General features: G+C 39.1%; 2 protein-coding genes and 1 long non-coding RNA gene across 5 annotated transcripts in view; 2 read left to right on the top strand and 1 right to left on the bottom strand.

The window, feature by feature from the left end:
- LOC142014738 (uncharacterized) overlaps positions 1-26,332 on the bottom strand; it is a 29,738-nt gene extending 3,406 nt beyond the window's left edge. Inside the window, exons 1-3 of the long non-coding RNA XR_012646035.1 lie at positions 21,916-26,332; positions 20,521-20,602; positions 8,804-8,895 (exon numbers count right to left, since the gene is read on the bottom strand). This is a non-coding gene — a long non-coding RNA (uncharacterized LOC142014738). The remainder of the gene's footprint in view (positions 1-8,803; positions 8,896-20,520; positions 20,603-21,915) is intronic.
- Positions 1-26,337, top strand: part of TSG101 (tumor susceptibility 101) — a 55,727-nt gene that overhangs the window by 24,595 nt on the left and 4,795 nt on the right. For all 3 annotated transcript variants that reach the window (XM_074997775.1, XM_074997777.1, XM_074997776.1), the window contains exons 5-7: positions 567-693; positions 10,653-10,719; positions 11,938-12,032. In XM_074997775.1, coding sequence (XP_074853876.1) covers positions 567-693; positions 10,653-10,719; positions 11,938-12,032 — 289 coding nt within the window. The remainder of the gene's footprint in view (positions 1-566; positions 694-10,652; positions 10,720-11,937; positions 12,033-26,337) is intronic.
- LOC142014737 (uncharacterized) lies at positions 12,077-20,645 on the top strand. The gene is made up of 2 exons (XM_074997780.1): positions 12,077-13,674; positions 13,939-20,645. Exons 1-2 carry the CDS (start codon positions 13,563-13,565, stop codon positions 14,517-14,519), a joined length of 693 nt encoding a protein of 230 aa, XP_074853881.1. The 5' UTR covers positions 12,077-13,562; the 3' UTR covers positions 14,520-20,645.

The following is a 26,337-nucleotide window of genomic DNA, read 5'->3' as shown; positions in this document are numbered from 1 at the left end:
ATGCAAACTCTTTTTTCATTATTTGAATTTTAGCTGACACGCAATAAGGATGTAACTGGAACCATTTAGTGCAGTTGGGTGCGGTGGGGAAGTTTATGCTCAACTACTTAATGGCCTGCAACAATCTTCACTATTGTGTCAAATTGAGCAAAGACTGCATGTTATGTGGGCAGGAACCATTGGGTTGTTTAGTCTTGTGTTCTTCATTTTCCTGCCTCAGAGTTGGTTAGGTTTTGAAAATATCTAAACGTTTATGGTACTTTTAGTCTTCAGTCATTGTAATACTGCAATTCACATGAGACCATACATTGTCCAGAGTTTAGCTCTGCATCAGCACTATTCTAGCTGTGTGTTTCCTCTTGATTATTTAGCATCATGAGATTAGCACAAGCTGACTAAATTGGAATCTTCTAGAATGGGTCTGTAAATAGGAGACAAAAATATTCACCTGACTAGTGGTATGTAATGAGATGGTGTTAAGGCATTGTTGTTAATTGTCAGCTAAGTAATCTCTAGTACAAAAAAGAAAAAAAAACAAACAGTTTTTGATCTGCTTTCCCTCATAGCCACAGTCAGACTTGATAGGATTGATTCAAATTATGATTGTGGTGTTTGGAGAGGAACCACCTGTCTTTTCTCGGCCTACTATTTCAACTTCCTATCAACCATACCAAGCAACAGGACCACCAAATAGTAAGTGATGTGCATGCATATATTTTAAAATATTTTGAATTCTTTGTCGTGTGTTGTTGCTGCCTTTGGCAATGTTGATAAATGATTTATTGTATTATTTAGTGTTGAAAGTTGATGGCCGGTTTTCTGAAGTACGTGTAGTTTTTTGAATTGTGCCATAATGCCGTTTGGATTTTGGCTGTGATGATATAGTTCCTTCTATTAAAATATAATGTATTGAACCATTATATTTGACTGTTTATTGCCATTTATAGACATTGCCAGAATTCATTCTTACCTGATACTAGTACCTTACTCATTTTCTGTCTTGATCATTGCAATTCATTTTATTACAGTTTTTCTAAAATTTGTTCTAGGATCCAGGGCAATGCTACCTGTGTCCTTTTTCTGTCAAAGTTCAAATTCAGAATTGCCGTGTATCTGTTTCCAGACTGTTGATTTTTTTTTCTTAGATATTAAGGTTTTTTCCTCTGTCATACCATATGTTCTTCCTTCTGCAACTTCCTTTTAAACTCTCTTACCTAAGCACAGTCTATATATTTTTATAAAAGGCTTTCTAAACTTTTTGTAACGCTGTCTGAAGGATGGCGTGGGAGAGTATGCATGCTAAAAATTTACCCAAGCAGAGGATCAATTATTTTAGTTAGCCTTGCTCTCAATACTTTGTCCATCCATTCCTGCTCAAAGGAAACCCACTTTCCTCCTTCCCATGCCCTAGGTGAAGTGTTCTTCTCCAGCAGTTGGTTAATGTTTTTAGAGAGGAGGGATGAGATAGTGGTTAGGACATTCATTTGGAAGTTAAACCCAGCTATCTCTGTCGTTGCCAGAGACTTCCTTTAGTAAGTCACTTAGAGTCTCTCTTTCTCTCCACCTGTGTTCCCCATCACTAATGTGAGAGTAATACACTTGAACCTCCATGCTCTGTGTGTCCCTAATTTGGAAACCCCCATGGTTCAAAAGCAGAAGTGGCTCTGTGCACCCACACTCCCTCTGTCTCCCAGCTGAGGGAATGTCAGTGCACAGAGCCACTTCTCCTGAGGCTTTTCCTCACCATTTCCATACCTGCGAGGGGCAGTGCCTGGGAGCAGTAGGGGGTGCAGAGCCTCGTGTGTCCCCAGGAACAGAGTGGCAGGTAAGTGTCCTTCCACTCTTCGCCATTCCCACACAGCTCCCATAGCTCCAACTCCCCTGTATCCCTCCACACCTGGCCTGGCAAAATCTTTAATCCAGCATACCTTGTTTCCCAGGGTTGTCAGATTAAAGAGGTTAAAGGATAGCAATTTCTTACTTACAGCGGGGGTGGTTGGGTTTGGGGGGTAAATATGTTAGATTGTCAGGCACTCAAGATACTAACGTGATGGTGTCACAGAAGTATCTTAAAGATAACAGTATCTGCCTACAAAGCATTGATTCTCTCAAACACATGTTCTTCCCCAGAGCTGCTTCATGGACTAAACTTCTACCAGCCTAGCTTCATCAGTTGCTGTGCTATGCCCGATTCCTTGCAGTTTCCCATCTTCTGACCCCTTCCTGCTGTCTGCAGCAGCAAAAAGGAAGAGCCTGGAACTGCTTGAGGCTGTTGATTTAAGACTGGGGCTAGAAGCTCCATTCTTGAATCGGCTTCTCTTTTTTGTCACGGTTCAAATTAGAAGAGATCTTAGATTCCATTGTTGTTGCGCTGCTGCTGTCAAAGAAAGCCACTTTCCCCGGTGTACAGTGTCCCCCAAAGGTCCAAGGCTGGAGGTCAAAGCAGTGAGGCAAGAGTGAGATCTAAAAGGAAACTCTATTTGCATGCATGCAGGCTACCAGCTTCCAAAGAAGTGGGAGCCCTGAGAATCAGTTCTCAGGACTCTTTATACAGTTTGTTTAGACAGTGTAATTGTTAATTGTCGTCTTTAACATGTGAAAGTCTCAGCAGAATTGTCCTGAGACATGTCTGCAAACGCCAGCTGTGCTTGAGGCCAGTTTACACTACAAAGGTATGTGATAACCCAGACAGAGGAGCCTACAGGATAAATTGTCTCTAGGTGACAAGGTAGGGACGTCAAAGAAGTGCAGATGACCCCCTAGTATCCCCTTACAGAGTGAGGTCTGGTTAGTGTGGGGGGGGAAAAAACTTTTAACCCTTACATGTTGAATAGTAACAGACAGGAAGCCATGCTAGTCTATACACTATCAAAACAAAAAGCAAAGACTTGACTGCTTTTTGTTTTAACCCTTAGAGCAGTTTTTTTCCCCCCGCACTGCTGACAAATGTCTATGGTCGGGGAATGAAAGGGAAGCAATTGGGTGTATGTTTTTAGGGGCTGGCTGTATTTTGAGATTGTTTAATGGGGGAAAGGATGCCTGTTTACAGATCTGCTCTCCTCTCCTTGGCCTATATTTTTCCACTCGTGTCTGATAGCATCCTTTTCCCCAGCTGTCTTACTTAGACCATGTTTCCCTTATTGGAACACACTTCTCAAAAATTAAAAGAATAAACTTTTGTTATGCCAGGTTGCAGACATTCCACAGCGTTTTGTGCTCCTTGCACCCTTCCTGGGAGCAAGAGATGATTTCCCCAAGCTCTCATTGCACATTTCCTGGTTTTCCAGCTTTTGGATTTCAGGAATTAAGCTTTCACATTTAGACAAGATCCAAGTACCACTGGTCATTATTGACTTTCACCCTATGGTGAGACTATTATAACAGAACATTAAAATTAGTTTTGTCATTCTGATTGCAAAGGTCCTGATTATCTCATCAATTATTGAAACTTGGTTTTTCTTCAATAGTAACAGAGTAAGCCGTGCTAGTCTATACACTATCAAAACAAAAAGCAGTCAAGTAGCACTTTAAAGACTAGCAAAATAGTTTATTAGGTGAGCTTTCGTGGGACAGACCCACTTCTTCAGACCATAGCCAGACCAGAACAGACTCAATATTTAAGACACAGAGAACCAAAAAGAGTAAGCAAGGAGGACAAATCAGAAAAAGATAATCAAGGTGAGCAAATCAGAGAGTGGAGGGGTGGGGGGGAAGGCCAAGAATTAGATTGAGCCAAGTATGCAGACGAGCCCCTATAGTGACTCAAAGTTCCCATCACAATTTAAACCATGTGTTAATGTGCCGAATTTGAATATAAAAGTTAGCTTGTCCACTTCTCTTTCCAAAACGGTGCGACAATTCCTCTTCAGTAACACACATATCTTTAGGTCACTGACAGAATGCCCCATTCCATTAAAATGTTGACTAACTGGTTTGTGGATCTGGAGTGTTTTGATGTCTGTTTTGTGCCCATTGACCCAACGCCATCCTTGCCACAATGGATGTAGAGGCTCTGTACACTAATATTCCACGTAACAACGGATTACAAGCAATCAGGAACACCATCCCTGACGCCACCACAGCCAATCTGGCGTCTGACTTCTGTAACTTTGTTCTCACACACAATCATTTCTGTTTTGGGGACAGTTTATACCTCCAGATTAGTGGAACTGCTATGGGCACCCACATGGCCCCACAATATGCTAATATATTTATGGCTGACCTGGAACAATGATTCCTCAGCTCTCGTCCCCTATTACCACTCCTCTACTTAAGATACATTGATGACATCTTTATGATTTGGACCCATGGTACAGAGGCTCTAGAAGAATTCCACAGAGACTTTAACAATCTACACCCCACCATCAACTTACGCCTCGATTACAACATGCAAGAGATACATTTCCTGGACACTACAGTACTAATCAAGGATGGCCTGATCAGTACCACCCTGTACCAAAAACCTACTGATCGCTATACTTATCTACACCCTTCTAGTTTCCATCCTGCACTCGTGACTAGATCCATTGTTTACAGTCAAACTCTTAGGTACAATCGCATTTGCTCTGATCCAACTGACAGAGACCAAAAACTACAATAACTTTACCTAATATTCATAAACCTGAATTACCCACCAGGAGAAGTAAAAAAAAAAACAAATTGAAAGGGCCAGACGAATACCCAGAGACCAGCTACTCCAAGATTGGCCCAAAAAAGCCAAGAACAGAACACCTCTGGTCATCACCTACAGCCCCCAACTCAGACCACTGCAACGAATTATTAAAGACCTACAACCGATCCTTAATCAGGATGCTACACTCCAGAAGGCCCTGAGTGACATGCCTGTTCTCTCCTACAGACAACCTCCCAACCTCATGAGGATCTTCACTAACAGCCACAGTCTATACCCCAGGAACACCAGTCCTGGAACCTTTCCCTGCAACAAAGCCCGCTGCCAGCTTTGTCCACATATCTTCTCTGGAAATACCATCACTGGACCTAACCAGGTTACTCACAGAATCATGGGCACTTTCTCATGCTCCTCTACTAACATCATATATGCCATCATGTGCCAACAATGCCCAGATGCTTTGTATATTGGACAGACTTCTAACTCCCTTAGACAAAGGGTCAACGGACACAAAACAGACATCAAAACACTCCAGATCCACAAACCAGTCAGTCAACATTTTAATGGAATGGGGCATTCTGTCAATGACCTAAAGGTATGTGTGTTACTGAAGAGGAATTGTCTCACCGTTTTGGAAAGAGAAGTGGACAAGCTGACTTTTATATTCAAATTCGGCACATTAACACATGGTTTAAATTGTGATGGGAACTTTCTGAGTCACTATAGGGGCTCGTCTGCATACTTGGCTCAATCTAATTCTTGGCCTTCCCCCCCACCCCTCCACTCTCTGATTTGCTCACCTTGATTATCTTTTTCTGATTTGTCCTCCTTGCTTACTCTTTTTGGTTCTCTGTGTCTTAAATGTTGAGTCTGTTCTGGTCTGGCTATGGTCTGAAGAAGTGGGTCTGTCCCACGAAAGCTCACCTAATAAACTATTTTGCTAGTCTTTAAAGTGCTACTTGACTGCTTTTTGTTTTGTTTTTCTTCAGTGGGAGTTATGCCCATGTAGCGTGTTTGCACTTCTGAAGTCCCCAGTCATATCGTAAATCATCCCATTTTGACATCATTTTAATGAAGGACTGTGGAAAGTGTAAGTGAGCTCCCACAGCTTGAAGTGAAAAGTTATAGTAGCACCACTAGGATTAGAAGACTCTCAGAAAATACTGCATTAGAGGGTGAGTCCTGAGTTCCTTGGCAGTTTGTCTACTGTGGATGTGATTGTTCCCAAACTGACTCAAGTAGCTGGAAAGCAATTCATAAAATTAGATGAATTAACTGACATTTCTCCTACTTTATTTACCCATATTCCTTTCCGACTGTATTGCTCTGGATTTTTTATCAGTTTCAAGACTTGGCAACAATACAAGTCTGAGTTTATAATTTAGCTTCATTAGGACTTTCCCCAATGCAGTTAAAGAGAAGGTTTCTCTTAAGCATAACTTGACAATAGAAAATTTAGCTAAGCTGAAGTTGCATTCTCGAGTCTAAATAAGTGAATGTTGTTTCAAGTATGTTGTTTCAAGAGCATAATTTTAATATTTTGTTGTATCCATAGTGTCTAGCTTGATAAGACTAGACCAATGGCAAAAATACTCCTAAAATGCAAAATGTAACGCATTCAGTTTTGCGCAAATACAAAACTTCAATAAAGGTACTTTAGAGATGATCAGAAGAAAGACAGTATGTTTACTTTTTTCTCCATGCCTTAAATTGGGCAATGCTAGATCTGTTAAGACATTCAGAACTTGTTCTCAGGATGGCACAAATTACTAATTATCCCATCCCATCCCATCCCATCCTTCCATCTGCAAAAGTTTTTTTAAGCTTTGAGACTGGATTTCTCATAGGTCATTTGGCAGCACTGTAGTAAGACTGTTCAGAAACTCTGTAAAGGTCTTGAACTCTTAATTTCTAACGGTAGGTGTCAGTGCAAGAGAGAATTTATTGAAGAGTATGACTTCTATTGTGCTTAAAGTGGCAATTGACAACTTGAAAGACTAATTTTGCTGAAAACTTTGAACCTGCACATAACAAATACCACCTCAGGCTACTATAATAAATTATAAACTATAATAAATTAATAAGATATTTTTCAGGTTTATATGCCATTAACAGTCACGTTGTTATAATCCATTTCACTGGGCCAGCCAGTTTGTCTCACGAGGCGACTCTGAGAATCTTCGTAAAACTTCCTAAAAGACTGGACACATTATTTAAGAAGTGCTGTGTAAGGACCTGAGTTTTGAAAATTAAATATTTTCAAAACATTGGGGTCAGCAATGCATTTCTAATCTTGGCTTTTTTAGAAGTGCAATGTCTCCAAAGGTTCTCGGTGTTCAAAAAAGTTCTGCTGAAACATTCATAAATTTCTAGTTGAAATGATATTGAAATGGTTGGAAATTTGATTTGTGTTTTTGTTATACTGCAGTTGTTTTTTAGTATTCTGTCTGCAGGCAAGAGATTCTGAAATATATGCAGGATGCAAATTCTGACATTAAAACATCAGGCGTGGCCAATATGCTGCCTTGAATGTGTTTGGATAAAAATTTCTTTTACGGAAATCTTTGAATAAATTAACTTTTGAAACTATAATCTAATTAAACACCATTTTGTTAGAAACTTGGGATTAGGCAACAGATCAGTTTTATGAAGAAGAAAATTGCTTTCTGCTTGTAAATTGCCTAACATTAGTAAAACTAGACAAGTGACGAAGACAATGTGATTGTTTTCAGAGCCATTTATTGACTGTCTAAATGCTTTAGTTTGCTTTGAAAATCTCTACTTAAAAAAACCAAATATATGTGTAACTTCGTCTTACTTTGGTCCACCATTGTTGGGTATGATATTCATTAATACAAATTTGTTAAATTCTGTGCAGACAACTATAATGGGTAAAGCAACCATGGATTTCTGTCTGGCCAAGAGAAAAACACACTTCTTTAATTCTCTGAGGCTACCTCTACACTTCCAGGAAGATTGATGCTGACACATCAATCTTCTGGAGTTTGATTTAGTGCATGTGGTAGGGATCGAACTTATGGGGCACCAGCGCTGGTACTCCTGCCCCTATACTGTAGCCATAATGTGAAATAACTTTTATGCAATTGGCACAATGAAAATTGCGTAATTTATTTCAAGTGAACTTATTTCAAACTTAGTGCTGTCCATTTTGAAGTTTCCACTACCCGTTGTGCTATGAGGGTACCAGAACTGGAATACTGCTGCTATGTCAAGCATGATATTTAGCTGCAGAGTTGCTATTTCGGAATACATCTGGGATACAAGTAGCAACTAATGTGTAGCCACAGCCTTAGAGAAGTTGAAGGGAGCAAATGATCCTGTTGACCTCTGACAGTGGAGACGGTGCAAAAGCCCAAATTAAGGTGTATTGACCCCAGTTGTGTGATTAACGCAGCTGGAGTTGTGTACCTTAATTCAGCCTTTCGCATTAGTGTAGACCTGCCCTCAGACAGCAGTTTAACTGCACGTGTTAAACTGGGCTTATTTTCTATTTTTTTAACTTTTTGGTATCATGCTCCTCTTTTGATTTTTGAGAAACCCTCATGCCCCCTACCTCTCCTTTACCATTATCCAACCCTCTCCTTTAAAAAAAATTAAATTCATAATTTAAAATAAGCACAAACTTGATATAAAAATGTTATTTAAAATTAAAAATAAGCACAAATAGTTTTTCTTTGCCCCGTGTGGGTGCCTGATACAGCCCCAGCTGCCCACACCAGCACCCTCAAGACCTGCACTGCCAGAGCTGCCTGCCCAAGCCCCTCACCACTGGGACTTGTCACCCACCTGCCCACCCACGAGCCGCCCAAGCCTTGTGCTGCCAAGACAAGCCACCCACCCCAGGTGCGGGCCAGCCACCCGAGCTGCCCAACCAAGCCACACGCTGCCAGGGCCAGCTGCCAGCCTGAGCTACTGGAGCCCTGCAATGCTGGGGCCAGCCACCCAAGCTCCATGAGTCCCGCAAGCCAGCCGGCTGCCTGAGCCCCACAAGTCCAGCGAGTTGCCTGCCAGAGCCCTTTCCCTCCCACAAACCCAGGTACCACCAGGCATACCCCTGCCCCCTCCCCGGCTCTCATCTCATCCACCTCACTCTAGCCAGGCACCCCTACCCCCATCTGTCCCCATCCTCCTTCCCCACAAACCCACACTCACCTTTGCAGAAGGCACTAGCTCCACGTGGGTCTTTGCCGGCTGCCTGCTTATTATGGCAGCTGCGTTGGGTGATCCACGTAAAATGGCAGGGCCTGAGAGATGGAAGCAAAGGCTGACTCTTCCTTGAGGTGGGGGGAATGATGAGAAGCTGGGTTGCCTTGCGCCCCCCTTTCCCCCAGGAATTTCTTCACCCCCCGCCCCAGTTTGGTAAACTGTGCTCTAAAACATGCAGCAGATAAGTGGGAAAGAGATTCTGGAATGTATTTCTTCTCCTATTGGAAAGATACCTTTAGGAAGTAATGTTTATGTTGGTTGATGTTTCAAATTCCTTTGCATCTGCTACAGTGGTGAGCAACCTGTGGCCTAAGGGCCGTATGCAGGCCATTGGGTTCTCTGTGTGGCCCATGAGACATTTTGTTTACCGTTGCTCAAGCATAGGGTTGCCAGATTCTGGTAGGTTTCATCCACGTAGTTTTTTTTTTCCTATTGGTATTACAAAAGTGACATGCACTTGAAGCAAGGGCACGTGAAGTAAGGTGTGTGCTGATTGCACCCAACATTGTGAGAGCCGTGCACTCCCTCTACATCTAATCTGTATCCAAGCACGCTTAGCAGAACTACTTTATCCTGGGATACTGACATGGTTAGGACAGTCTTAAAGGCCTCTGAGATGGCAGGCCACACATGTAGCCCACACACTAACCTAGGATGCCCCTAACTGTTCTAGTATGTTATACCTAGTAGGAATGTTACAGTATTTTTCACATTTCAGATATTCAAATATATTGTCCCAAGAAATATAGCTGTTCACATGCTACATCCTTACAGGTTGAACCCCTCTAGTCTAGCACCCTCAGGACCTAACTTGATGCCGAATGATAGAATTTGCAGAACCACGGGAGGTCAATATTGTCTTGCAGCATTACCTACGCTTCCACTGCTTACTGGGCTCTTAGAAGCTAAACAGAACACTGAGAGTCAGGACTGTAAACCAACTTTATAGGAGTATGCAAAACTTAACCATGCCCATGATAAATGGTCGTCCAGCTAACTATAATCAATCTGGTTTACATATGTTGCCAGATGAGTGTTCTACATTAGAGCAGTTCAAATTGTATTGAAGAGGTGTTTGCAGAATTAAAATAACAGTTGTGCAGGATCATCCCTAATTTAAAGAGAAAAGGGTATCCAGATCTCTTAATGCCTAATATGAATATGATTACTAGAGGGAGCTTGTCTGGAGAGCATCTGAATGCACAAATTGTTTATCATCCCTATAATAGTTCTTATTATAAGTAGACTTATAGAAATGAGTTAGAGATTTTTTTAAAATGAATATGGTGTAAGAATGTACTTACATTCATATATATCCTAATTTGAAGTGGTGGCATTCTGGATAAGCAAAATAAAGCAAAACCATGTGTATTTCCCTATTAGTTTGAAATCAAATTATGACTAAATGATGGAAAGAAAGGTTGTTCTTCATTTTACTCCCTCTAGATTCTGCCACCACAGTTTTGAATGTGAACTAAAGGACGAAGCCAAAGAAGTGTGAGACTGCATTTTTAGTCCTCCCAGCCTCTGCTGCCTCCCAGCAGCCAGTTGCATTGGCACGAGATAACCTGGCCATCTTTTGTTTAAAAATGAACTTGCATAACATTTTTGCCTTTTGTCCATTTTTAAGCTGATGTGATCTATAAATGTTGAATATCAACATGAAAAAAATCTAATCACTGTTTGTTGTTGTTACTACTGATATTTGATTCCGCCATTGTGCTGTGTTTCTGGCTGAATCATGCAGTAACAATCTTTTAAAAGTAAAATTGTACATACTTATTTCTTTGTTTAGCATCCTACATGCCTGGCATGACAAGTGGAATCTCTCCCTATCCACCAGGACACCCTCCTAACCCAAGGTAAGTTATATTTTCCAGTGCAGTCACCGATGGTATGATAGGATGGTGTTGCTTCTAAGAATATCATTCCCCATTTAAATCTTCTTTTGTTGGTGATTAAGACCTTGAACTGACTTTAAAATTGTTGTGGTAGTGATTTGTTGAGAAGTCGGTTCCTCACCAATAGCTGAGGGAAAGTTTGAATACAGGTAAGCCCTGGAGTGGAAATTGATTCCAAAATACAATTGTTGCATTTGGTTGGAAAAATATGCTTACTGCAGTATTTCCTTTGCTGGATTATTTCTTCTCTTGTTGTATGAAAGATCTGTTTTTATGAGGCTTAAAGTATTGCCCAATATCAATTCATGCAATTGATTGCTCAAGTAAGAAATCACTTTTATGCAAAACTCTCTTCTGTTGAAACGTGGAGTGCTCTTTGTTCTCTTTCCCTTCTCCTCCAATCTTCACAAACCATATAAAATCAAAATGAGTCATTAATAACATTAAAAATATTATTTACCACAACTAATAGATCAGTACAGTAACTTTATCTGACAGTGCTTAACATTTACATTTCTCATGATGATAGTGTCCATTTTGAGGATATATGAAGACAGAGTAAATGTCATCCACCCAAACTGACAACTACTTTGAAGATGAATTTGTTAATGTCTGTGTATTTATCTTTCCCTCTTCTTCCACAAAAGTTCTTAATGCTACTGTAGTGACTTTTTAAACTTCTTATATATGCTATTTTTATTACATGATGGCAAATAAACTTTTGATGCTAGCTTTTTACGCAAAGAAAAAACTCCCACAAGATAAAAAGTGAGCACAACAGCTGTTCAACAATTAATTACTATTGTTGTGCCAAATAAAACACCAGTTTAAATTTAGTGTAAACATTCAGGACATTTGCTTGGCAATTAACTTGTCAGAGATATTAAACAATTATATAATTTTAAATTATACGAGAAATTGTAAAGATATCTTTGTTATACCAGTAATATATCTAGTGATGAAGAGGTGAAGTCCCTACTGGCTGGTAGTTTGAAATAGTTTATTACCTTTACTTGTTAAAGTGGCTTATTATATTTGAAAAGGAAACTTGCTCTTTCTCTTAGTTTAACTTTTTTACAGGTTTGGAATCAAAAGTTTAATACTGAAGACTTAATTGATGTATGTAGCTGTAGTTCTTCAAATTCTTGCATAAAGTTAATAAAACTTTCTTTTACCAAGTGGCTATCAGGGCTATCCTTATCCACCGGGTGGTTCATTTCCAGCAACAACAAGTGGTCAGCATTACCCTTCTCAGCCTCCTGTGACTACTGTTGGTGAGTAACTTTGACGTATCTCTCTATTTCTGAGTTCTAGAGAAAGTAAAATTTCCAGACGTACGTAGACAAAAAAATAATGCATCATTCTTCTATTGTAGTTGAAATTTTAATTTTGAAGCAGAGATGCTATTTAACATGTATTGAAAAATATTGGTTGTCCTGCTTCCTCCGGTCAGGAATTTGATAAATTGTCTTTCTTCTATCTATAGTCTCTGATTTTGTGAACTTTCTGAAGAACTTTGCCACCCTATGTTTTTCTTTCCCCATTTAATAAAATGTTTGCATTTTTTTATTGCACGTGTAGGGCTCTGTTTGTTTTTTTTAAAAATGTTATCCTTAATAATCTATTGAATTAATTTAATTTGATGAGAGGAGCATCTAGTACTTGGAGATATGGAGCTATAACTGTTGTTCAATATTGGTCCCTTCCAAACATCGTGCGTGAAGTTGCAATCACTTATCATGTGTTTACAGCCTTTTTTTCCTGCAACACAAGTACTATAAATAAAAACAAGAAACCACAAACAAACAAGTTTTAAGTGTGTATGTACTCCTTTTTAAAAAGAAATCCTGTGTCTTTTAATATATCTTAAGTATGATAAATGTGTGTTGGGCAAACAAAATTTATCTTGAAGCCAGTTTGAATGAGGTATCTGAAGGAAATGTAAATTGTAAGCAATTGATTATCTTCTTGCAACATGCGATATATATTTGTTTGCACTGTAACATCTGTTGTGTGCTCCTCACTGTTTTTGGGGATCTGAGAGTCATGGTGAAAGACTGTGGTGGTTTAGACGTCTACATTTCTGGGAATAGTAGTGCTGTTCTGCAGGGATGTGTTTCATTTAAGTGGATGGCTTAAACTGTATCTCTTTCTGAAGGCACCATGTGTCGGTCTACATCCTTGGTGCAGTATCACTGGCTTCTGAAGTGGCTCTAACAATTGCTGCTTTAAATGCCAGACTGTACTGGCAGCACCAAAAGCACCCACTTTTGGTTAACCGTAGACTCAGAAACTATGGGATGATAATGTGGCAACTGAAGGTAATGCAGTCCACCCACCAAACGAATGGAGAGAGAGATGGAGTTGGGGCAGACGTACACAAGGTGGCAAGGATTTAATGTATGGGCTCTTTGATCTTTTCTTGCACTTAACTTATTGAGCAGCAGCACCATGGAGGTTGGCTTCTATGCTTTATATTTTTGTACTTCTACAGCCGCCTGCACAACTGTTCTTCGAAAAGTTGAGTGACATCCAGTACTTGATATTAGTCTTGTAGATTAGCAAGAGAACTGCATAAAAAAGACTGCTGTCTGATAGGAGTGGTCTTCTTGCACTGAGTGTTTTGGGCCCTCTGTTAGTTGTGGGGGAGGTTTTCAAAAGTGTTCCCAAAATAACAATGAAGCTAGCATTTATTTTGATGGTTTGGGGTTGAAGGGTGGCCTCGGGTTGTGAAGTCTGCAAATTCTCAAGCTCTGGCAAGACCTAGTGTATTTCAGGACCTTCATCCCTATAGGAGACAATGAATGTATATTTGCCATTGTGGAACCATTCCAAAGGGACATGAACCTGGATTGCCTTTTATAGATTTTATGTCCACTACAGACACTAATTACCAGCAAAGACGTCTTGAGGAAGGTAAATTTTTCTTGATGCATATGGAGGGAACATATTTATCCACACAGATATTGGAAGAAGACTTCGGTCTCGCAGATTATATTTGAGTATGAAACAATTAGGATTTATGCATCTGCCTCAATTGTGGCCTTCATTTTTCCAAAGTATGGAGTATGGCAGAGTGTACCACATTTAAAGGGAGCTGAGGATCTGTTAGACCACACACAGTTTATAAAGGTGGAGACCAGACTGAAACATTAATATTTATTTATGTTCTTTTAATAGCAGATGCCAGAAGAAAGCCGAAGCAGGTATGGATTTGTGGTCATTCGTATGTTTTCTGGGCTGAAAAACGGGCACTCTCAAGAAGCTTTGGCCCACAGCTGGGCATTCGAGTGGAGGATGCCAAATTGCACTGGATAGGAAAGAGCGGCATGATGTGGGATCAGTTAATACCCACTCTCTTGAATACACGAAAGCTTCTGCCAGATCCTGATGTGCTGGTGATACACCTAGGAGGAAATGATCTAGGGAAAACAAAACTTGTGGATATTCTAATCCGAACGAGGAAAGATTTAAAATTTATCCATGAAACATTCAAAAATGTCATTCTGGTCTGGTCAGACATTGTACCCCGAAAGGCATGGAATCAAGAAGAGTCCTATAAATGCTTGGAGAGGAGCAGAAGAAGGGTCAATAGGGCAATTGGCAAGTTCATGAAGTCTATTGGAGGATATGTGATCAGCCACGATTCTCTTGTACCAGAGTCTCCAGGCTTATTCCATCTAGATGGTGTCCTCTTATCTCAAAGTGGTACTGATGTCTTCAACCTGGATTTACTGAGTGTTTTGGAGACTTTAATTTGACTTTGGAGGAAGTTTGACATTACTGGCTGTGTTTTTGACAAGTAGGAACCTTATCGGGATAGGGAATAAACCATAGGAAGATTCACAATGGTATGGGGATACTTTGGAAGTGTTTGGAATTGCCACTTGTCATGTGAGGGAAGCTGTACTGGTTGCTTGATACATTTCACAGTTTGGTAATAGTGTTTCTGGCACGTGTGGCTATTCTGCTATTGAAATGAAATGTTATTCCCAGATACTAAGCTTTGTTGTTCTGCAAGGTCTATTTAACACTTTATTTTGAGCTTAATTTGATTAATTCATGTAACTTCTGTAAAGGGACACTGCCAAATAGTTTTGGCCCATTTTTTTAAATACACTAGCTAAATTAATTTTTTAAGCATTTCATTGTTATAGATACCATTATAGTAACTCTGTGGACAGAGGATGTCATTTGTTGACACAATTTGCAACTTTAAAGATATGTAAAATGGGAAGGTAGACTGTCTGTCTAGCATAGCAGGGCCCTGAGAGTTGAGACAACTATTTGCAGCTATACCACTGATTTATTGTTCAAATAAGTCAGTTAACTTCTCCATACCTCTGATTGCCTGTTAGTAAAACACACAAAAAACTTAGCTCAGAGGGGTATTTTACAGTTATTGTAGATGTTTGGTGTTACTGAGAAGGTATAGACTCTTATAATGTCATTTTTACCTAACTCTTTTTATAAAACTGAATTTTTTAATATGTAGTAGTTTGAGTTTTTTAAAAGATGATTGAAAAGATCCTTTTCTTACTCGTTTTGTCCTTTTTCTTCTTTCCAACAGTTTTCCTCTTTCTAACAAAGCATAAAATTAACAATTTTTGCTTGTTCCAATATCTTTGTTTTCAGCATAGCCTGGGCTAAAGTGTGTGATGCTCCAAAACCAGCAAGAGGCATTTTTGCTTGTATTTTGCTTCTTCAGAGCCCTTGTTTAACATTTTCTCACATTGTGGATTTTTTTCTTACTTGAAACTACCTGATTGATTTGCTTGAAACTCAGGAGTTTTTTTCTGCCTTGAAATTGCTGAAACTGCTTGTCAGTGTCTCTTTAACTTAATGATCATGTAGAAAACTGCAGCATTTTCCTTCCAGTAATTGTTGCAGTATATTTATATGTCTGTTGCAGGGAAGAAGCTTTGGGCCTAGTTTACAATTTATTTTTTGTGTATAGGCAACCAGCAGTATAATTAATTTTGTTGGGTGCACTGAGAACAAAAAATCAAAATATTGTGAAATATACTGGCAAATATATTATTTCATGTAGTTAAGATGGAAGTTAAATTTTGTAGAAAAATTAATATTTCAAAAATCTCAATATTATCTCATCACAGTTTCCATTGTCAAGATACCCGTTACATAATGTTTATTACTTTGTATTTAAAGTAGCTTTCGTCAATGGACTCCAAGTAACCAGTTTTATTTTATTAAATGAATACTCCTGTCAGTATTTTGGTAGCTCCTTGTTGCAGCAATTTGCATTTGGAAATCCCTTTTTGACAGGACTTGAGAAAGGAACTGTTTTAACATTACCAGATATCCCTTCTCCCCATTTCCTTTAATCAGTCTTCATCTGGACAGTTATTGGTTATGCAGGGTAATGCCTGCAAAACTACACTTCTCAAGGCAGGAGAGAGGTATTGGGAGTGGAGGAGTGTTTTATTCTGACTTGGTTACTCAAATGTCCAGCCTCACCAACTTTTTGGAGGCAGAATATGGAAGCCATAGTTTAGTGAAAAATACCATACTCGTAATATTTGAAGGCAGTGGTAATAGAACATAAGACAGCATGTAGCCATAAACTAGTTTGGTGAAGCTTGCAATAGGGACATTGGAAAAGGTTTAGCTGAATATGAATGGCTGTTCTTGAAAGTCTTTCAAGGTTCCCCCCATATCTCCCCCCCCCACCCGATATGGGTCAAATATGTAGACTTAGGAGGAACTGGGGCTGACTCCTCACATACTGTGAAAGATTCAGCTTAGTAAGCACTTATGATTTAGAAGCACTTTGTGCACATATGACATAGGTACACTTTGTACACTACAGCTGTACTAGAATGTTTCCTGATAGGAACACCTACACTCTAGTGAGGGCTACAGTCATGAACACCTTTTTGATGTTAGGTGAGGTTGATTATTAGTGCATTCAATTTGTATAGTTTGATTGTGTTTTACAAATAAAGTTGTAACCTTTATTTTATAGTCATCTTGTGGTATTTTAATGAACACATGAGCTAGAAGGATGACAATTTACATATGCCTTTTTGAGGTAAAGCATCTTTGTGACTGTTAATTCAAGTCTGTTGAAATGTTACTCAGCACTAAAACATACTAAAAATACTTTCATAAGTTTCTAACTTAGTCTTTGTATTTCAAAAAGTTTAAAAGCACATCAAAGCTAAATACCTCACTTAGGCTGCGTCTACACTAGCAAGTTCTTTTGGAAAATCCAGCCCTTTTTCGAAAGAATACGTGGAGCATCTACACACAAAATGCGCTCTTTGCATATGAAATCAAAATAACCTGGCTCTTCTTCCGGAAGCCCTCTTCTGCTCCTGGATCAGGAAGAATGCCTGCTTTTGAAACCTGCCCTTGAAAGAAAGTGTGTGTAGACACTCTGCAGGCCATTTTTTCGGAAGAGCACTCCTCATGGTGCTGGATTTTGTGATTCCTGTCCTGCTCTCTCAAAAGAGCAGGGGCTGTGTAGATGAACTTCTTTCAAAATATCACTGTAGTGTAGATGTATCCTTAGCCTCTTTTTAAAAAAGGCAGTAGCTCTTAATACAAACTGTTCATCCTGAGCAGCACACATTTGTGAGTGAATATGGCTGTTATAGTATTGTTAAGGCAGACAGTATTTTGCAGTCACTGCGATTGACTATCTGTTCTACATATTGTAACTTCTGGTCAAAATGTAGTACTTGAGATATATAGTATTAATTTTAAATGTTGTTTGCTATTAAGTGGTAGTGGTGAATGTATGTTGTGATTTCTTTTGTATTCTTCCATTTGGTGGTATTCTTGGGATTACAGAGATTAGTTTGGAGAAACCGTAGTCTTGGCAGGTGTATTTGCCCAAGTTTGCCTGAGAGTGCTTGTAAACATCTTCTGCAACATCTGTTTTAGTTTACAGAATTCTGTTGTAATTCTTGTTCTGGCCCATAGGTAAGATGGTGCAAATATATTGACTCCTCGGACTACTTTCTTTAGCAACTGTTGTTGCTGTTGTTGGTTTTCTCACAGGAAAGTAATCTGACTTTTCTGTTCATGTTAATGAAGATCTGTAGATGTTTCAACAAGTGTGTCTGGTTTTTGATGTGTTCATTTCCCAAACGTTTAGTCTTGAGCTGAAGCTAAAAGATAGTCACTTGAAATTTGCTGACATGTATTTGCAGTTTTGCATTTGGTTTGCATTTGCCTTTGTTTGGGAGATACTGATATACAAGAGTGATTAAATATTCCCTCCGTAACCGAACCCTTCTAGCTAGATTCTGGCATTTAGCTGCAAACCTGAGTATAGGGGAGAGTGTGTTGCTGCGCCTGTCTAAGGAGAGCTCAGAAAGGGATCATGCCTTAGGCATGCACGGTTTCTTCTTGGTGCAGAGCAGGAGGAATTCAGAGGCTATATTATCCCACCAAATGGTATGACCAAGTTTTTTTTCTACTTGCCAGTGCCACTGCAGTGGATGAACAGTGTTGATTTTTGTTTCTACATGAGAGTAAATGTAAATGGGAAGGCAGAGAAATTCCCCATTGCAATATATGGCAAAGGGTGTGTGTGCATTGCATTGACATGTACCTCCTCTCAAGCGGTAAGCAGGGAAGGAATAATCCCCTAGCTTTCCCAGCCCTGGGAACAGAGATTGCCCTGGCACTTGTCATAAGAGAAAAAGTAGTTTTTCATCTTTGTTTTACTTATATCTATATGGTGTTGGTGCTTTTATATTTAACCATCAGTATCATGCTCTTTCATTTTTGACTGTGTTCAAAAGTTTTTAGCTCACGTTGCCCTTCAAATTATGCTTGATTTTTGCACTTCATTGTCTTGTACTAACTGCATTATAGTTATGGTGGGAAAATGCACTTCATTTTAATGTTGTTTTCTCTGACTCTGCTTTCTGAGAAGTTCCTTTTGGCTGAAATTTCCTATTCATTCATTCTGTTCTGCCACATCGGAATGAGTGTCACAACTTCCTTCTCTAGTTCACATGACCTGGCCTGTGCCATGTGGTCATATCAGATAGTCTCTCTGTCCTAGGCTTTAACTAGAGTCTCTTATGCAAAACCCAGAAGTTCCATGAGCCTTTCCCTACCTAAAGGGAAACATATATTCCAAGGCTTTCCCTTCAGGAGAGGTCTTAGGCTCCCACTCATTCCTCACTTAGTTCCACAACATCTTTCCAAAGAGCAGTGCAGAAACTGAATGCTTCAGAAATTTGTCTGTAAGCAAACAGATACAGTGTACACTTGCCCATTCGTGTGACTGCTGATCTACATGTTTTCAGCATCATTTTAAGTGTTTTATTAAATCTTTCCACTAGTCTTTTGCTTGAGGATGATATGCAAAGATCCATGAGTGTCTGACAGCAGGGTTTTTTCTCAAGGCCTGGTGAAGAGTTGATATGAAAATGTGTTCCTGGGTAGCTTGCTGATGGGCAGGGACCCATCTTGCTGACATAAGGGCATTAGCATCTGCCTCTATAGAGGACAGAGTTGCAAGTAGCATAATCTCTCTCTCCTAGTACATATTTCTTTGCAGTTTGAATCACCTTACTGCAGAGTCTTTCAGTATCCATGGTCATGTTTAGCAAAGATTCCTTTACTATGGGACATGACATTTTAGCTGCTTTATACTTACCTTGAGCATTTTCCACCTTCTGGGAAGAATTACATGTTTTAATCATTTTTGACTGCCTCAAAAGCTCCAGGCCAGTAAAAATGTTGTGACAGCCTGTGTTTTTGTGTGCTGGATTCCCACCTGTCCTGAAAACAGGATGTCCTGGTAGAAGACAAACCTCTGAAGAAGATACTTCTGGGACATCATTAACTTGTCTCCTGCTACCCTGCCTTCATCTCCCCTGGGTGAAATCGTTCCCTGTAAAGGAGTCACTTATTTCAGAGGGCTATTTCCCTGCATTCCTCAGATAAGAAAGTTTTAAGAACTGGGACTGGCTACAGCAGCCCTTATTTTCTGTAAGGAGAGGTCAGCTTTCAGCTCTGTTTGGAACACAGCTGCCAGGGAAGAGAGTGTAGCCTCCTCTTCTGTGCTAAAATCACCCTGTTTTCCCCCTTTTGTCTGGGCTATCATCCAAAGCAACGCTCAGCTCAGCACATTTTCACAGGCTGAAGGGGAGAGTTTTGCCAAATGGCAGGAGAATAGAGGTAGTCTCTCAAGAGGATAGCCCCTCACCAGGCTGAGTAATGAACAGATGTTCGTTCTTCGATACTGTAAATGTTAATTTTTTACATAAACAATTTTAGTTTCTTGTTGCTTTAGAGGTGTGCCTTGGAGAGAGAGACTATTAAAATTCTCTTTTAGATCACACTTATAAGCATAACATACAGTATGTCATCAGGGATCAAGTACACAATATTTTGTTGTACTCTGACATTTAAATAGGCTTTTTGGTTATTGAGCTTAATATCATTTTCTTCAAAGTAGTGGTTTTTCAGTCTTGTCCCATTCATTATCCTTCTGATTCTGTTATAAATCTGAAGTTGCTGTAAGGTCACTTGTGAAATCCAACTCTCCATAATAAAGGTTAAATGTTTGAGTGCGCCCAGGGTTTAATGTCTGTGTGCCATAAAAGCTTCCCAATGCCAAGCTAATTATGGAACAGACAGAAAATATTGTGGGTTCATGCTCTGTAAGGAGCCACATTGAAATTATCCTTACATGTGCAAGGAGTCAGTAAGGCCAAGGACATCTATCATGTGCCATAGTGAATATAGTTGACCAAGAATTCAGTTTACTGTTACCTTTTTGATGCACAAAAGCATTTTGTGAGACAATAACTCAAAGCCTGAAATGAAAGGTTCCAGCATCTGGTCACGCAGGTTTCTGCAGTAACGGAGAGATAGTTGTGTTAGTCTGTATTCTATCAAAACAAAAAAGCAGTCATGTAGCACTTTAAAGACTAACCTAATAAATTATTTTGTTAGTCTTTAAAGTGCTACATGATTACTTTTTTGTTTTGACAGGTTTCTACAGTGATTCCAGTTTCTGCAATTAAGTTTTAGTGTATCCCATAATATTTAAATATAAGAAAGTATAAGAAATTGCAAGCCATTTATTCTTTGATAGATAACAGTTGAAGTAATTTTTAATGGAGAGCAGAATGATTACTTTTTCAATGCAGGAGTATCAAAGTGAGATATCAAGAATATTAAAGAGGGCCTACAGTTTTCTGCATTATATACATGCAACACTTAGCTGCAACAATTTGAGAAGTTTTACTTTTTTATTTTTAAATATGTAAATGAATTAGTCTCACAGGATATAATAGCTATTTTCTCTGAAAGTGTGATCTGCAAAATATAGTTGGTTTTGTTTTTTTTAAGTCCTCTGAAAGGCTAATGCATTTAATGTGGCATTGGGAAAAAAGCATTTAAGAAAATCTGAGCGGAGGGTTGATTTACATAATGGCTTACATTTTTCTGTCACACTTGCTAGTATTGAATCCCTTGTGAAAATATTTGCTTAGTAACTTTAAATTACAGGTTACACGTACCAAGTAATGACTTTTCTATGGTAATCTCAATTTATATTGTTTAATAATAATTCATCCTAAATTAATTATCAGGATTATTACATCACATATGCAAATTTGCTACAAAAGAAAATATTTGTACATAATATCTAACTTATTTTTGTTAAGTTTATGGAACTCAGTGTTGATCTAATGAATGTAGTTACCCAGGAATCTGAAGGAGTCCATAATTGTTTCTTGCATTGTGTGTATCAGGTGAAACCTGTGAGTTAGTAGCTGCAGTCAGGCTGTAGCTAGCCACCTACTTTTTTTTGTCCAAATTAGTTAGGCCAGGGGTCTGCAACCACAATAGCAAGAAGTGCCATTTTTTTCAAATTCAGTTACAATATTAATCCTTCAAGAGCCGCAGTGCATGTGAATTCGAGGCCATTCTTAATAAAGTCAAGCCACGCTTTTTATCACCCCTGTTTTAAGAACAGTGTGCACACAGTGATTTGTACCAGTTAGAAAGTTGTTACCCACATCTCCAGGCTTTATTTGCCTCAGCCCCCAAACCTGTACCCTATTCCCAGGCTTTACCCCTTATCCCACAAATGTGCCCCGCCACCTCCAGGGTTAACCCCTCTGAGCCCCAACTTCCCCCTCATCTGCAGGAATAACTCACCTCCGCATGCTCAGTTCCACCACGGCCGCCACCTTTCCCTGCCGCTGCCTCCTTGGCACAGCTGCTTGGCTCCAACAGGGGCAGGCTCAGCCGCCCATCCCCCCAGCTCTACTGCTGACATAGACTTCTGCCAGATGGGGCAGCTCCCTGCCCAGCCACCTTTCTCTTCCAGGGCTCCCTGCCACAGCTGACTGCTCAGCAGCTCCAGAGGTTGCTGCCGCTTAAACAAAAAAATCCTCCACACAACTAAATTTAGTTGGTTCAGTGGTGGGCAAATTAATTTAGTTTTTTTGTTTGTGTTATATATTGCTAGGTATACTTCTCTATTATCCAGAATGTTTGAATATCCAGTAACCTACCAGTCCCAGGCCTGCCAGATATACAAGCGTTTACTGTACAATAGAAGTTAAATACATAATTTATGTAGAATCTTCTTACAGTTAGCTTATTTTCTCTCTCTCAATGTGTGAATAGAGCAAAAATGGCAGGGCTGCTGAGAGATTCGGGGGTGGGAGGAGGAGGTGGTTGTCCCAAGTCCCAGAGTTTCAAAGGGACTCAGAGCTCCAGGCCCCTTTGAAGTGCCCCTGGAGCGCTGCAGCATGCAGCTGTGATGAGGGTGCAGGCCTTGCCACTGTCTGAGCGGAGCTAATGGCTGACTGCACTAGGCTCCACCCTTTTCACCCTTGTCCTTTCTGGGGGTGCAGGGGCAGGCCCCATTCCCACCTTGCCCCAGGGCCTGAAGTGGCTCTTGGCCCTGCTGAAAAGTGGTCATCTGCTAAAGCCAAATAAGATAATCGGGAGAGAAACTTCTGGAAGTTTTTGTCCCAGATAAATAGTAAAAGTAAATGCCTAATGTTTGATACCCAGTGTGACTTGAATGGTAACTTAATATTACAGCACTGCTACATATTCTTAGACTCCTGGAATATACAATTAGCATTGCTCTTTCCATATAATAAATTGAGAGTGGCTGCTTTTCAAAGGAGAGTTGTAACTAAAAATGCTTTCTCTGTGACAAAAATCTCCCTCCCCCCCCATTTTTGCTGGGAAGATGGTAATATTTCAAGAAACCAGCTGGAAAGAGTAGACCCTGAGAGAGAACTTCAGGCACTTAACCTCATCTAGTAATTTTTAGAAAATGCCCTGTTTCTAGGTAGTCATTGTTCACATACGTTTGTTTGCAAATACACAAGGTAGTCCAGTTAACATCTCATCTTTGTTACTCAAATGAGAGAAAACTATGGAAAGTATAGTTGTTGCTTCCTGACGTATTGTTTTTAGTTTGAGGTTTTTGCATTTTGTTTCTTTTTTTAATTGCAAAGTACACACTAAGACCTACTGACATTTTACATTTCCTGTTTGAAGCTGGATCTTTTTTCCTTATAACTGAGCAATGGGCCTGCTGTAAGATGACTGAATAACAAAATCTTATATTAATACCTTCTCTTTCAAACAACTGTATTTCTAATTAGGGTGATTTCTGCAATCTGGAACACTTACCTGTTATTAATTAATTAACATTGTTCATTCATATGTTCATCAATTCTGCATGGTATAAAGGAAATCTTGGACAATCTCCCTCAAACTCTCCGAACAAAAACACTCATCTAATCCTGGTTACTAGCATTAATTCAGTATCTTACATTTATTCCCTTCGGTTAGAAAGATAACATCCCAGACCCAGTGGTTTTCATCTTCTTCTAATTGTAGCAGCTTCTGAGTGAATATTGTATAAACTTCAAGCTATATATTCACATTCTATGGGAAGACTTAATCCTTTTTAATGTTATATAAATAAGCAACTATTGTATCTCTTCCTCTATATGCGCGAGCAGCTTGGTAGCTTATGAAGGGCTATTGCTTATTTTTATATCCCGAGGGCACTGGATCTTGTTCCTTTGATTTTCACTGTCCCTTCTGGGGGCTTTCTAGCATTGATTTTAAATGGTTTTGATTGTTTTGCTTGGGTGGATAAGAAGGAGCAAGCAGCATACGAACTCTTGCCTTGCACTGTATTCAAATCCAAACAATTGTATATAGTTATGCTTTTGTTTTTCTCATTTGTCGTATTTTTGTGGTAAAATTTTACAAGCACTATTAATGAGAAGAATACTAAAAAAATATAGTAGCAGTGATGTGAATGCAGGGTGCTTTTTGGAGATTAACCTCTCAGATCAAGGGTTAAAGTGTGTCTCAGCACATCTTGCAGATGGCCAGTAATCCTGTAAGAAGCTCATTGCCTCAATCATTATTGCTTTATTGAGTTTTTTTGTTTGTTTTCAAGTGCTTTCTTTAACAGATTTGAAAAACTAAATATAGCAAATATTTGACAAGCTTTGTCAGATACATACTTGAGAGATATCAATTTGAACTGTGAAAATTTTTAAAACTCACTGCTGTACAGACTTTTGTGAAAAGTGTGTATATGCCTGCAATTGTTAAGACTCGATTAAAGAGTATTAACTGACAGGTATACAGTACACTGACACCATATTTTGGTGGTTAGTTATCCAGTCTTCTTTTATGTATGCTCAGCTGTGCGTTCCTAGAGAGAAGAGGAGACACTCTTGAGAGAGGAGCTGTGAACATAGTGAATGTTATGTTGGACTGTTAATTTTAACTTTATAAGAAACTGGCTGCAGTAGTGAGCAGGAAGATTGAGTCTGAGCAATACGGAACTTCTCCATTATCTGGAGGAAAGATAATGAATTCAGTATGCAACAGCTAATTTTTGAAGCAAAGAAGCTTGGGTGTATCTGTCTTCAATGAGATTAGCCACTAGAAGAAGTGAAGAAATATGGAAGATGGGAAGCAAACCCCTGAAAAATGAGATCACTAGAGAAAACAGTCTCCTCTTCACAAAAGGAGATGAACCAGAAAGTGAAATCTGAAGAAACTGGAAGGAGAGGTGTGGACCAGAGATTGCTCCAAAGGGATATTGTGGAATTGGATGCCATAACCAGGGGGAAAAAAAAAACAGCAGCTGATAGAACAAAGCAGATGGAGAAACTTCAAGAAGAGTATACAGAAATTCACAAACAGTTACTTTGTTGTTCAGTGCTCTGGAGATTTTAGAAACAGCTACATTTGGGAATGGACCAATCAGACCAATGTGTAGACAGTGGGACGAGCAATGTCATGATGTATCTGATGGATCCTCTCTGTAACCCACATAGGTTTAGTTGTCTTCAAGAAAAATGACTAGTAGCCAGGAAAGGATTATAATTTTAAAAGAAGAATTTTAAAGATCAAGGGAGAAACAAAAAGGATAGACGGCTGAATATGAAAGCTGTGGGGCACTTTAATTGAAATTTAAGGTAAAATATAATTTTCATGCTGAAGTACTATTACTAATATTTAGTTTTGATATTAATGTGATGATTAATTGCGGCTAGAGATATTTATTGAAAAGATTTTAGTAGTATTAATGGAAATAATATTTGAGTAAAATCAAGTGTAACAAGATTTGTATGTGTGAATTTTCCATGTTAAATCATAAGGACATGTGTAAGAGACACTAGTCTGCATGAAGACAATGGAGACAACTGCATATTGGAAAGGAGATTAGGAGTTTGCGACTGTAGTATTTTAAGGATTGCTTTGTACCTACCTATAAGGAAAGATTTTTCAATTGGGAACATATTTGTGCATAATTGAAATGTTACATTTGGATTTACATTTCAGAGAGATGAGACTCTACTATGTAATCAGATATAGGAAATTTAAAAGTACAGAATCCTAAAGGTTTTAAGGAAAGATCTCTGTGTAATTTAAGGTATAAAAAATAAAGCTACATTTGTCTTGGATGTGATTTCTATTGCTCATTGATTCTTTCCTCCTGTCTCAGTGCTCAAAGCACCGAAGGTTATATTCTGACAGAAAACCAGTCTACAGTGTTGTTCAGAATTAAGTTTAAAATCTCACATGGGGTATATCCATTTACTTTTGGCTGTTTGCTAGGTTTGTCCATCCTTATTGATAGAAAGCTTCAAACTACAGAGTATTTTAAGACAAACTCATGTTCATGGGTTTGCTGTTAGAAAATCATAATAGGTACACGTTTTAATGTTATCTTTTATGCTAAGCTCCTCTGGAGTATGCCATAAATTCAGTCTTCATTGAGAGATTGAAACGTTGAAATAGGCAGCTGCTTTTTAACATGAGAAATGAAGGCATGGTTAGATTTTTAATCTGAGCTCAGTGCATGCATACACCTTTAAATGTGTTTGTTAGTGATTTTTCTGCATTTCATTGTACCCTTTGTGTTTCTTCTGAAAATTAACATGGAAAAATTCATTTTCCGTTCCTATTGTTTATTCTTAAAGCAATGTGCAGGGATTTAAACACTTTCAGCCAAATGGCCCTGTTACAAAACAGTCTAAAAGAGTGAGAGATGATTTTGTGCCTGTGAATTTTATTCTG

This window comes from Carettochelys insculpta, chromosome 6, assembly GCF_033958435.1.
Source record: "Carettochelys insculpta isolate YL-2023 chromosome 6, ASM3395843v1, whole genome shotgun sequence".
NCBI classification, from domain to species: domain Eukaryota; kingdom Metazoa; phylum Chordata; order Testudines; family Carettochelyidae; genus Carettochelys; species Carettochelys insculpta.
This window is presented reverse-complemented; position numbering and strand designations above follow the sequence as displayed.